Here is a 15131-nt window from a genome sequence, read left to right on the forward strand (position 1 = left end):
ATTTTGAGAGTATTAGATCTCATTTCTTTAATAAAAGATATTACTGTATTTTCTCAATTTAAAATAAGTCATAAGTGTCAAATTTTAAAAGTTATTTGATTTTTCTCTTCATAAACAAATATTAAGTTGTATTAAAGAACAAGAAGTTAGAACTATCAATGGCATTTGTATCATTTTTCTATTTTTGTGCTCTTCTGCTTACACAATAATGCATTTTAAATGCTGCATAATAATGTCATCTTAAAAGACGCTATAAGTGTTAAGTGAGATTAAATTAAAAATCCACTCAGTACAAATAGCAAAGCTCATTTGTACTGAGATGACTTTTGAGTGGTATAGCAAAACAATTATTGGTGCATCATGTGGTCACTTGTGAAGACGTCTGACTGTTGTTTTGGATTATGAATGTATGACATATTTTTGTTTCAGACTAGTAAAAATGGAAAAAAGAAGTTTTCTTAGAATCAAGAAAATACAGTATTTCATTTAGTTGTTTTTCATTAAAGAGAATATTCAGATCTTTAATGTTTTTCATCCTGTATTGGTAAAACTTTTATTAAAGTATGATAAAATTTAAATTACAAAATACAGTAGAGTCCTGGAAATTTGACTTTCAACAAATCAACATTCTGTAAAACTCATCACATTATTTAAAAAAAATTCACTTATTCAAAAAAAAAATTACATGTAATCTAATTCTTATCTCTATATAACTTAACACTAAGATCAAAAAAGTTATTGTTCTTCACTGGCAACATTTGATAATAGTATTAATTCCATACGTGAACAAAGAATATAGCCTTATTGCCAAGGTTCCACTCCAAAACACCACAACATGAATGCCACTTACTCAAAAGTAGCCACTGAATAGCCAATATGTTTTAAAATTAAAATCTAACTATAAATGGAAATAGTCAGTATTGGTATATAGCAGGCATGGGCAAATGCGGCTCCGAGAGCCGCATGCGGCTCTTTTTGAGTTACGTGCGGCTCTTGCTGAAAGTGTTAATTTCTGTTTTTTATTAATATTTTTACAGTTTTATTTTTATAATTTTGTGAAAATATGTTTATTAAAATTCAATATTTGTTTTATATTATATTTATATTATATAATAAAATTGCGCATCTTACCATACTATCCACTAAGACAGTAGAAAACTGCGGCTCCCATGCATTTTGCAAAACCTACATTGCAGCTCCCACTGAACTTTTGCTTGCCCACTCTTGGTATATAGTTAACACATAAATTTGCACATATATCTTGAAAACATTCTGCTGTTTAAACTAACATCATTTCTAGCTGTAAAACTCATCATTTTTGGTAACTTTTAATCTTCTCAGTCCACATTAAGTCAAGTTTGGAGGATGCTACTGTATATGAATTTTTAAAAATATTAAATTAAAAAAACAATAAAATAGAAATATATACAGACTCCCTGATTTTGGATATAATGCATGCCTAAAAATCTGTACAGAAGTCAAATGTCTAAAAGTCTAGCAATAAAGTTATGCAATAAATGAGTTCTAGTTCAGAAAGCTAAAGTTTTAAATCTCTTATTACAAGAGGAAAGATTTACTTTTTACAATGAATGTTGTTCTGCATAAAACATTGTTTAAAAATGTTAACATCATAGATTAAACGAGACAATAAGAATTAGTTTTGATGAATGATTTTGGTGTTACCAAAATTAATAGAAAATGCCATTGCATAATAGTCCAAAATCTTTGTTAGTAGAAAATATACAAAGTTTAAATTTAGCATGTGCAAAGCAAATTTAGGAAATAAGTGTTATGTATGAAAGCAAGATATCTGAAACTCGTAAATCCTAATGTTGAAAACTGTCTGTATATTTTCTGTTTTATTAGGAATCATATTTAATATTAAATTTATTGATTTTTTTACTCTGTGTGTATATTGTTTTGTAATTTGTGCTTTTTATACACTTATTTATTGATTTTATTATGCAGTTGTTATGATGTTAATGTAATGTTTTTTTGCTATTTTAGAATTTAAATGAAATTAAACAATTTAAAAGTGAAATTTAATCATAAAACTATAGAATTAAAATATTTGTGTGTAAGTAAGATACTATATATAATGGCTTTTTGAAAAATAAAACTATTGGAATAAATATGACATATTAAAACATAATGATCCAAAGGTGGCATAAACTAAAAATGTTTTAACATTGAAAAATAAGTACTCTGTAGAATATAGATATCAATATATTTTTAGTTACATATTATACATATAATCACTGTACAATTAATTTTTGTTTCTCTGTTTGAAAGCAACAAAATACCTAGTAGAAACTTTTCAGGAGAATTTTCTTGTTTTCGATAACCAGCACAGTTTCTTCTACTTTGAATAATTAAGACAATAAATATTAAGCTGGATCACTTATATGACAACAGAAATTTTAACTCTATTGAATATAAATACCGATACGAGAAAATACTTGTTCATTTTACTTATTTTTTGATGCTGAATCATCAAGTTTAAATTTGTATCATTATTTTTTAAACTGCTTTTATTTGTAAGGGATATTTATAATTTGATATTTTATTGAGCTTATATTTGATGATATGACTTTCAGTTAAACGTTTATTTATTTTTTTAGATTTTTTAAATAAAAATATATTTTATTAAAAGATTAAAAACATTAAGTTTTTATTAAACTGCTGAAACTGACTAGTGTAAAAATAATAATAAAATTAAATCTTACAGATGAAGTTTTCAACAGAAAAAGTCACTGGATGATATTTTTAGTTGTTTAAGCAGTTGTCTTCAATTTCTACACTGAATTTCAGAATTTATAGGATGCTACACATTTTATTTTCCGGTTAAGAAATTCAATAAATAATAATCAAATGTTTTGTTATTGTTATGAGCCTGTTTTCTAGAAAATGACCATTATTAATTGAAATAGTGTAAAACCCATTCAAAAATTGAATACTACTAATTTGTGTATTATGAGGAATCTGATATAAAATTAATAAAATCATTTAATTTATAACATTAAATTTATATTTAGTGTTTCATTAATTGTTTTAAACTACTTGAAAGATGGAGAAACGAGAAGCTAGTTATATTAGAAAAAATTTTTGTTAGCCGAATATAATTAAAAATGATATTTTGAAAGTTATAATTTTAATAAGCATTGATAAACTTGATAACATAAATCTATTAATCTGAAAATTTTACATCAATTATAAGCTCAAAAATTGAGGGTAATTTTAAAACATTTACCTGCATATACATATTTTCAAAACCTTATAACTTAGTATATTTTAAAATTAAAACATAGTTGGCTTACTTGCCTAATAATATTTTGATTTTGAAATATTACATTTATTTCATAAATAAATAAATTGTTCTTAGGTCAAAACAGAGAAGAATGTATGCATAATTTAAAACAAAGTCTTCAAAATATTCCCCCTAAAAATTATACTGTTGTTAAGTATTTGTCTCAGTTTTTGCATAAAGTAACTTGTCATGAAGAAGAAAATGAAACTGGTGCTGCTGTTTTAGGAAGTATATTCTCTCCTCTTTTATTCAGGTAAAGTTTTGGTCTGATTAAAACATTCATTAAATCATTAACAACCTATAACAAAGATTTATTTTATACCTTTATATTCTAGTAAAATAATACATAACTTGATTATTTACAACAGTATATAATATAATAAAAATCTTAAATAATAATTGAAAAAATTTATAATATTAATAATCAATTTTTGTTTATATTAAACTAAAGTAATGCTGAAAGAGACAGTATGTTTTTATTACTTGTATAAATTTGGTGTATAAATTGATTATTAAAAATGATTATCATTTTTAATAATCAATTTTATTTCACTAAACTTATATGTAGTTATGTTCTAATAATCTTTTTGCAATAAATTTTTATTAAATAACAATTTATAATATTACAGAGTAAAACAGTTGGATACCAAGCAAAGATTATTAATGGATAAAGTTGTTATTTTTTTTATTTCTGATTACTATAATATCTTTGGAACTGAAAAAATGAATATTTCCAAGCCAGAAATAGATGTAAATGGAGAACATTTTAATTCTTCAAAGTCTTTTGAAAATAGAAAGGTATAGTAGTCCAGCATTTTTTGATTCTAAACAAAGAAAAATGAAATTGCTTTTTAAATTTTTCTAGTTTAGTAATGAAAAAATAAATTGATTCTTAAATTTTTCATTACTTTTTTTACTGTATTTTTAAGAAATTATAATGATTTATATAAACAATTTGCAAATGTCTAATTACAATTTTAATTTTTAAGTAAAAAACCAATACAGGTACAAGCCCGGCGTTATTTACATTTAAGAAATATAAAACTGATGGTGTGAACGGTGAAAAAGAAGGACAAAATGCAAAGTTTTTTCTTCGTAAAAGTCACATTTATATTTTTATATTTCTTAAATACAATTTTAATTTTTAGTGATAAGTTTTTATTTGTATAATTTGCTTCTTTTATATTTTAAACTTATTCATGGGTTTGATTTAACTATTTCAGTTTTATCTAAATACTTTCAAACATTAATCTTAAAATAATTGAAGGAAATAATGTAAAATTTTGAAGTGTCCATTTTTCTCTTAATATTTATGTAAAAATTTATTACTGAGTGAAAATGAATTTTATGAAAGCTATACAAAATTTCATAAAATTCTATTTAGACATTTGCATTAATTTAGAAATTTACAACCATTTTAAAACACAAATTTAAAATTTGTGTTTTAAAATGTATTCTGAAAAAATATAAAAAATTGATATTTGCAATTAAATTTCTTCCTGTTTTGTATTCTTCACTTACTATAGATCAGTAACTTGAATTGATGAAAATATATGTCACTGTTGTGCAATAAATGATGAATGTGAATAGTTAGGAAATAAATTTTAGATTGAGGCTTTGCCAAATTTTATCAGGAATCTAATAAAATATAATTACTAAGCTTTTTTTAAATAAATATTTAGACAAAATATCACAAAAATGATTGAACTTTGGAATGTAATAGTTATCTTATGCATTAAAACTTTCATTCTCAATCTCAATATCATCAGATAATATGATGGAAATACAAAAATGTGGTTAATGGAAGTTTTCAAAAAATTATTCATACAACTTTAAAGAAATGCACATTGCAAATTTCTAACATAGATACACAATTTAAAACAAGTGTTGTAAAAACAAATTTGAACACATAAGTTTAAAATTTTAAATATATAATAATGTTCATTTTTGTTTCACTGTATTTTTATTTTCATAGAAATAATATAAATTTTATGCAAAAATAGCAGTTGTGTTGCCTGTGCTTTTTCTAATTATCTGGCTGTGTGGCACCAATCAGGAACATTATGCAGGTTGAAACATACAAACTGTTTCTTGATTAAGGTGTAGATATTATTCAGCTTATATTATAATTGAACAGCTAGTTGATAATCCTTTGCTATCAACTATTGCTCACATTGTCAGTGTTTCTGACTGGACCATTCGCCATGACACTTATCCCGTAATAACTCTTTACCATGGCAGAAGTATGTAAACTAATCATACGCACTTTAGCATTATTGCATTATTTTTGTAAACCTGCTGCAAAATTTCACACATCTTTGAGGTCAGTTTACCCAATTTGCAATAGGACTTGATGTTAACTTTTTGATCAATTTTTGTTTCCTGATGTGTTTCTCCATAATTTGTCTGAGCTGTGCTTAGCAATGCATTCATTAAAAGTGGGTGTGCAACATGTTAGGATGTGTTCCTTGACATATCAGTCTACAATAGACATGATGTTGCAACTTCTTGCATGCATTTGTATATAAGAGCATTCACTTAATTTTACTTTTACACCTTGTATATACTGTATAGTAGTTACCAGGTAAAGTAATGCAAAGTTTTTATAACATTCATTTGTTATTTCATAAAATTAAAAATAAGTAACTGAAATTATAAATTAATTTATTTTACGTTTTATTATAATCACTTCATTCTTATTAATAAATATTTTATTTTGGAACAATTATTGGTCCAATTCATTTTTATTAAAATGATATCAAATAACTTATGTCCTAGTTACAATAAGTTTAGTTCGTGTTTCTGACAGAAGCAAAAGCATTTTTCTCCGATGTATTTCTCTTATTATATTTGGCTTTTAAATATAAAAAAATCTAATATTTCTCATTCAAAATTATTTAATTTTTTATATTATATTTCATTTATTTTATTTATAAGTATAGAAAATAAATTGATATTGAATAATCTGACCTTTTAAATGATATAAATATAAATAGAATTTACAAGTCTTTTTATATCAAGTCATTTGTAATAGTAACTAAGATAGATTGCATTTATAATATCTAATATTCACACATTCAATTGATAAAAGATTTGTTAAGTTAAAGATCTTGTAATGATAAACAGTAATATCAAGTTTATTAGTTGATTTTTCACTATTGAGATGTGATGATAAGAAACTAAAATCTTGAAAAAGTTCATTCTACTGTGTGCAATATTGTGCTGTTTTTATTACGTATTTATTACGTAATAGGTATTTATTTGCAGCGTTACATGAATTTCGATCTTGTAATAGTGAATTATATGAAAAAAAAAATGCTGAGTTTTTACAGAAAATATGATAAAAATTTGAATCAAGTATTAAATTAAAATACAATAAAATTAAATTTATCTGAGGTAATGTGGACTAATGGTAACTAAAATCTCAAAACAGATGACCAAGGCCATTTTGGATTAAAAATTATGAATTAAAAGAGCACCTTTAATCATATGGTAGCGCCTTTAATCATATGTAAAGAACAACATTTTTACATAATTATTGTACAGCTAATATATTACAAATTTTTATTCTTAAAATTATTCTTACTTTAGTTAAATTTTAATAAGAATGGTTCACATTTGCATTGAAATCAAATGATAAAAGATAATGGAAACAAATTATTTTGTAATTTTAGACTTTCTTTTATGAATTATAGTAATGTATTCATTTACAGGTTTGCTTTGGATAATGCAGAACAATCATTTTTTTGGGGTTCTGTTGTTTATTATGTTTGATACAAGAACGTATTTGAAATAACATAGTAATAGTCTTGCTTCTTGAAAAAGTCAATTTATTCTAATGTAAAGACAATCTTAATTATTTAATATTTTCCTTTTTGCTTATTGAAGTTAAACAATAACAACTTTTGTTAGCTTATTATAGTCAGAAAGTAATTATAGTAGAAAAATGCATTAAGAATTTATTTTCCTCTTTTCTATGACAATAATTGTATTTGTTTGCATTACATGTTTAGAATAAATAGGAAAATAAATAATTAGTATTACAGAACTCTTAATTTATTGAGAGATATTTTAAATCATCATTAATGAAACAAGTTATTTTCAAAGTAGAATATGTTTTTTGCAGATATTTTCAATAAATATATTGGGTTATTTTGAGTTTTATTTGTAGACTACTTTGAATTTTCGTGTACAAAAATCAGTTTATTATTGTGAAAAATATAGAAATAAAAATTTTAAAAATTTTCAATGTTCAATTTTCAAGGAAAAAAGAAGGATTTTTTTATCAAAAGAATTCTGTAATGAATCATTTTTGTTTAGTAGGATTAAATAAATTATGAATTGTTATAAGTATCACTACAATAATCAATATAATCTGAAACATCAACTGAATATTTAATTCACACCAAATATATTTTTAAGATAAATTTTATAAATAATAAAGAATATTATAATATATTAAAGATATATTAAATTTAATGTTTTATTTACTGTTTGAATTATCTTTTTAATTTCAGATGAACTATGAAATATTTCTTATTTATATCAAATCTTTGGTGAATGTATGTGAATTTTGATGTCATTATTACAATAGTTTCTGAAGAAATATTATTAAATTTTATACATTTTGAGTATGGCTTTAATAAGTTCTTGTGTATGCATGCATTTACATCTTTAGTATAATATACATAAATGCTTTATATGTGGATTCTAAAGTCAAAAAAGTTTTAATATAAAGTTTTTGGATCAATGTTAATATGAAAGAAATTTTCAGTGTATTAAAATTTGATCCTTAAGCATAATTTTTCATTTAGTTTTGAGAGTACTACTCTCTCGGTAATGAATGTTAGCATATATATTTGAATGTTGATAATTTCAGTTCACAAGTCAACAAATGGTTTTCATCAAATGTAGACATGTACAGTACATCAAATTAAGATTTTTTTTTAATTCTAAAGTCTTAATGAGTTGATGTAAATATAATTTGTTTTCCATACACCTTCCAAAATTTACTACATTAAAATGTCTTACTCTTATTCTATTCGTTATTCTATATTACAAAAGGAAATGTTTGAAAAACATTCACCAACTAAACAAAACCCTGAGTAAAACAACATCAGTAAAAAAGTACAATATGAGGTAAAAATTAACAAAATAAGATTTAAAAAACAATTAAAAAATTATATAATGTAGATGATGATGTATGAAATTGTACAATTTTTAAAATTAAATGGAAATACATCCTCAAGTTTGTTTAACAAATGAACATCATGTATTTTGACAATAATTTTTAGGCATATAATTTTGACAATAATTACTGAGTTTTAAAATCAAGTAAATGAAAAATTATTTTAAAATATTTGTGTTTAATATCTGCTGATAAACTTGATATTATTGCTTACTATGTTCAATATTTTTTGTGTAGTAAGTTTTGTGAAAAATTTATTCATTATGTATTGAATAATGTTCTTTGTTAAAGTAATTTATAAACTACATTAAAAATAATATAAATTTTAAAGTGGAGTATAAGCAAATAAATGTACATAATTTAAAATTTACTAAACTTTCAAAAATTTGATATAGATTTCACCAGTACCTTCTTCAGTGATGCCATTATTGCCATTGAAGCCATTGTCTGTAGATATTCCTCCTTTAGATGACAACTTACTAGCACTTACATCACTGCAGTCAACAGGACCTGATGAGCAAATTCCTGTTCTTATTATTGATAGGTAAGATTACTTATTAGTATTATTATACAGGTACTCCTTACTTTATGACCGAGTTCCATTTTGATGACTACGTCGTTAAGCGAACTGGTTGATAAGCGAGGAGCTTGCATCGGGAATATAGGATCATTGTAAAATTATACAAATTATGCAACAAATTTCAAATTTATTCATAAAAAGACTATTATAGTATGCTATTAGCCTATTATAGTACTATAAGACTATTATAGTACACACAAACCTGTTATAGTACTCTTAGTGTGCATGTCATTATTCGCCACTGACTGACACTCAACCTGAGAAAGGGGATTCCCCGAATTGCAAGTCGAAACTCGATTGGTCGTAAGTGTGAGTGGTCGTTAAGCAGATAGGTCATAAAGTGAGGAGTACCTGTACAAGGTGATTCAAAAGTTACAGAAATTTTAAAAATTTAATAACTCGCAAACTATTTACAGTAAGATGTGGTTTTCACAGAAATGCTTAGAAAGAAGTGGGATTTTTTATGTGTAATAAAAATTTTAGTACCAAAATAGTTACATTTCTTGCCATAGATTGTGCTTGATAAGATTACATAATTTGTGTAGTTGTTACTAGAGTTTACATTAAGAACATTTTTATTTTTTTATTCTTATTTTAACAAATTTACAAATGCTACAGTGCCATCTATGGCAAGAAATTAACTATTTTGGTACTAAAATTTTTATTACACCTAAAAAAATCCTGCTTCTTTCTAAGCATTTCTGTGAAAACTGCATCATATTACTGTAAATAGTTTGTGAGTTATTAATTTTTTAAAATTTTTGTGACTTGAATCACCCTGTATTTCATGATTTGTTTTATTTACTTTGATATCATACTTATTTATCAACTTTCTCAAGATCAATTATATTTTAAACTGAAGAAAATATTTGGAGAATATTTTTCTTTAATTCAATTGTAATAAACAAAAAACTAGCATATTAGTTGTTTGCTCATATTTTACTTTTATTTAACATAATGCATCTTGATTAAATAATAATAAATTTGAGTTAGGAAATAACCAATTTTTTATTGTTGAAGACAATTTAGCTTTCCACAAATAATCTTCAACAATAATAACTTAATAACTTACCAATTGTCAATATTCCAATGATGCTTATAATATCAAAGTGAAATATCTGTAGTGTATAATTTCAAAAATGTTTACTTCTAATTAGGTACTCTTTATATGTACAGTACAGTGTGCATCTGTGCATGCACACATTCATACATTTTAAACTAGTTTTAAATGTTCTGGATTATTTGTAATGTCATATTATTTTCCTTGCTCTGTTATATATAATATATGAAAATCTTGGGGTTCATTTTTTGACTGATTGTCATACTTGTCCTCTGTTAAATACAACAGAGAGAAGAAACCCCCAAAGATTTTTAAATTTCTCAATGTTTCAAGATCTGAAATCCAAAAATGTAAAATTCTTGGTTGGGGTCATTTTTTGACCAGTCATCACCCTTCCCTTCTGGTGACGCCCAAGAATTTACATTTTTGGACTTGGGGCCTTGAAATATCGAGAAATGGAAAAAACTTTGGGGGATTTTTTTCTGTGGGTGCTTAGGGGGCACAATTTTGTATTGGGAGATCATCATTCCCCAAAAAGCCCAAGAAAGAAGCTTTTGAGGAAGTGAGGGATTGGAGATTGGTTGAGTGGGATAGGATGTTAAAAACAATGGTCCTAGTAACTAAAATGTACGTTTACTGACCTGAGTATTTACAATAATGAAATTGCTAGAAATAAAAAATTGCACATGCTTAAGTTGAGTGAGTGTGTGGTCATTATGGGTGGTTGGGTGTGGGGACCACCACAGAAATCTTATACCAATATAATTAATTAGGAGTAAGTAACCATGAACACAACACAAAATGCTTTGAAAAATCTCCCATGCACATATGTAACACATCTAGCACAGTGACATTACTTTATCTAAACAAACAACTACTAACCCGTTATAGATAAAGCTCAACCAATGCCGAATTATTGGGCTAGCAAATGGCTATAATAATATTAATAATTTAAGATAATTTGGTACTAGAGTTAGGCGTTAGGCACCATCTCTTGCTAAATTTAATAATTAGAATTTTAATTAAATAATTTAAATAAATTTAGGCCTAACTGGAAGAAAAGAAACGGCCCGAAGCGGGACTCAAACCCGCAACTTCTGCTATCCGTGCAGACACGTTACCAGTTACTCTACCCGGACCTTCGGTCCGCTCTCCTCTTCCAGCTGATATAAGATTACCGTACAACATTATAGCCATTTGCTAGCCCGATAATTCGGCATTGGTTGTACTTTATCTAATTTCTCACTAATTATTTCTTAATGTTAATTCTCTAAACATAATACTGCACTTCAATATTACAACTTTCTCATAGATAATTGCTTGATGGCAGTTGCTGATTCATGTGTGTTATCATCTAGCAAACAAAGAAACAGACAGACAGCATTCCATTACATTTAAATTTACATATATCTCAAAATCTATATATGTGTAAACCTTCACATTCTGAATCTGTCAGTTCAAGAGAAGTTTGGTTAAAATGTGTTCAGGTATTTCCCTGTGATATGGCAATAAACATTGAAACTGACAGACTGATCATTACAGTTTTCTTTATATAGATTAACATTAGAATTTAGCTATAATTATATATAAAGTAGCTCCCACTGATAAATGTTTCTAGAACAAAAGCATGAAATTTTTTTGGTCAATGCTACAAATCACTGTACATATTAACTCACCTACTACTAACACGTGGAAATGGCACTCACTTTAAATCATTTATTTTCACCCCACCCTGTGTAATAGATAACTAGTGCTAAAATGGCATACTAACAAGTACATGTTTAATTGTAATGATATTCTACAAGTATTTGTTGTCCAAAAATATAAATTCAAATATAAATAAAATATATTTTTGTAAAAAAAATCTTATACGAAAGGGTTTCAATAAGTAACGCCTTTTATTTTTTTAAGCAAAAGCTTTAATGCATTTGAAAAATACAGAATATATGAAATGAAATATGTAGATTAAGCTACTTCTCGACAAAGGAACCATTCAGGTTCAAGCACTTGTCCCAGTTGTGTACCTGTTTGAAGATGCCTGCATTGTAGAATGCCTGTTCCTGGCTATACAACAATCAAGATTATATCCCGAATATCGAACAAGGTTATATCCCAGATATCTAGAGGGAATAATAAGGACTGAGATGTATTCATTCCTCCTGCCTTATTCGCCTACAATAATGCATCCCATGCTTCAATGGGTGAAGCACCCACTTTCCTTTTATACAGTTTCGATCCCTGTTTCCCTTGGGCCTACCCAAGTGATCATGAAAATGATATAATCGATAATGATTTCTTTAATGAGTGGAAAAACAAACTGAAATGCATTTGTGAAATTGCTTATAATATGGGGAGAGATAAGAATAAGAACGATCAGGACCGCATCAATCATAACCGTAAGATTGGTGAATGGAAAAACAGTCAACGTGTTTGGCTACTGCGTAAGGAAATAAGCAAAAGGTTTGGGAAGTTTTCCTTTAAATATCTTGGTTCGTTCCGCATTGTTCGCATAGTGGGACCTGTTATGGCAGATATTGAGGGTAATTCTAAGGTTAACCATATGACTGTTCATGTTGACTGTCTGAAACCCTGTCATGTTCCATTAAATATCAGGAAGCAGTTAAGGACAAGCAGGAGAAGGACTCCAGTTAGGAAGGAAATCGAGAGTGATGAAGTAGAGGACTATGAATTACCGGTTAACATCCCGCAAGCACCCCTGATAGTCAGGCAGGACCAGATGACCTGCCATGGGGAGGAAGTAGAAAGGCGTAACAAATCGTCAGGTGACAAGGGTGAGAATAGTGACTTACCGAGGCCCAGTCACGATTACTATTTGCAAGGAAACAAGAGCGAGGTTGAGGCCAAAGTTTTAAATGCAAAAATGTGTACATTGGACGTTCAGCGCCACTTTCCTATAAGCCTAGAAGTTTGACAATGGTGTTTGGAATGTCGAGCATGATTCCGCTGACTTTCCAAACACCATTGTCAAACTTCTAGGCTTACAGGAAACCAGAGCTGAAAGTTTGACGTACACGTTTTCGCATTTAAAACTTTGCCCTCAACCTTGTTAATTACTGTAGGTTGCACTACAGCAATTGATTTTGGAAGGGGCACATATGTAGCAATATGCCACATTAATGCATATATTAGATATAAGTTTAGTTTTAAGTTTTCTTTCTTCTTTGTTCTTACTTTTGTTTTCTCGAATTTTTTATTAACATTCCTTCCTGTGAGTGGGGTAACCCTTTTCACAAACCACATGGGAAGTGAAGTCCCTGAGGCTACTAGAACGATAAGAAGGTTTATTCTTGGGTCAGACTCTCAGTGAAGGTAGACTTGTGAAAGTTTACCTTCACCTTGTCCTGCTCGTCACCTAGAGGGGCAAAGGGAGACAAAGGTGGCCTACGGAAAGAGAAAAGATCCCACTAACGTAAAGAGAGAGAGGCAACGTCCCTTGTATAAGGAGAATCTTCGAAGAGATCCGAAAAAGATCATCAAGAAATGATTTAGAGTGGTTCCCCACCAGAAGAGCGTCAATATCAAACAGAGAACCCGGGTATTCTTTATAACCTTCTCTATCATACTAAATTTTCTTGCTATTCTTTCTTTCCATTTTTGTTTATAATTTAGTGTAAGTTAGTCGTAAGATTACAAGTCTATCTTTTCTTATTTGTCACAAGCACATTCTTTTGTTCTGTATTCACTCGATTCCTTGCCCCAGTTTGGGATATTGTATAACATTAAGAGTTGGAATCCAAAAGAATCCTGTATATTGCTAATCACATGAAAAAAAATAATTATTGTTATTTTTTTTTTTGTGTACTGCCTCTCGTGGACTATTGTACACTTGTGTGACTATCATAGTAATAACAAATTTGAGTAAAAAAACAAATTAAATGAATAATTAAAAAAAAAAGTCAAAATTAGACTACTAGTTTGTTGCATATATATCTTCAGTATATTTTTCAAATTCTTGTGGTTACCACTTTGAAAACTGATGCAATAAAATGACTTCCTATTTTTGAGTTTTCCCCATGCTAAAATTTATCATAACTGACAAATTTAAATAAAGAAATAAAAGTGCTTTTAATTAAATGATTTGTTGAGTCTATCTAATTTTTAACTATGGACTATGTATATATTCATGCAGTCAATAAAGTATGGTTAGAATATTTAAATAATCAAGTATTTATATTTACTTAAAAATAAAAAATCAGAAGGCAAGCCATTGATTTTAATAAATAGAAAGATTAAAATAGCAGTGAATATTAATTAATAACATATTTTAATGTTTTACAGTGATTTGAAAGGTTCCAAATACATAATTGAAGAAAACATAACAGTTGGAAGAACTGATAATGGTATGTTTATTAGTTGTAGTTTATTGTTGAATATAACTTAGGTATGTAAATTTTTATCTTTATATCCAGTTAGCCAAAAATGCAAAAAATAAGACCAGAACTGTTGTTCTGTCAAAATATTTTCTGGTATTTGAATAAAAACATTAAATCTTTAAATGCTAAAATTACAAAGATAAATTAATGTAAAAATAATGCATATTATTCTGAAAAAATAAAAATATAGGTAGAAAATTATTTTAAAATGTTTTTGATAATATTTTTTAAAATATATATATATATTTTTAAAAATATTATCAAAAATTTTATATATATATACAGTCAAACCTGTTTTTATGCGGGGGATAGGGACCGCATTAAAAAAAACGCATTAAAAAAAATCTCACGAAACTTCACGAATGGCTGTAAATAATAGTTTTCGCAACACAATTAAAAAATATTTTTTTTATGCGGTCAACAGGGACCGCATAAAAAAAGTCTCACATAGAAAATAACTCAAAACCGTACGAAATAGAATTTATTGACAACAGATGTCAGCACTTGACTGCATCGTCTGGTCTATCGTCTGTTTTACATATTTTTGTCCAGGTGGTGTTTTGTTGACTTAAAAAGTAAATTATTTCATTTTTCGCATATTC

The 15131-nt window shown here is 27.0% G+C and overlaps 1 protein-coding gene across 2 annotated transcripts in view; it reads left to right on the top strand.

Moving 5' to 3' along the window:
• The window catches only part of LOC136983401 (protein FAM13A-like), a 121407-nt gene that overhangs the window by 77837 nt on the left and 28439 nt on the right, over positions 1-15131 (top strand). For both annotated transcript variants that reach the window (XM_067280117.1, XM_067280116.1), the window contains exons 6-9: positions 3383-3560; positions 3937-4105; positions 8891-9039; positions 14435-14496. In XM_067280117.1, the coding sequence (XP_067136218.1) occupies positions 3383-3560; positions 3937-4105; positions 8891-9039; positions 14435-14496 (558 nt within the window). The remainder of the gene's footprint in view (positions 1-3382; positions 3561-3936; positions 4106-8890; positions 9040-14434; positions 14497-15131) is intronic.

Source organism: Centruroides vittatus, unplaced genomic scaffold, assembly GCF_030686945.1.
Source record: "Centruroides vittatus isolate TY-2023 unplaced genomic scaffold, ASM3068694v2 contig_882, whole genome shotgun sequence".
NCBI classification, from domain to species: Eukaryota; Metazoa; Arthropoda; class Arachnida; order Scorpiones; family Buthidae; genus Centruroides; species Centruroides vittatus.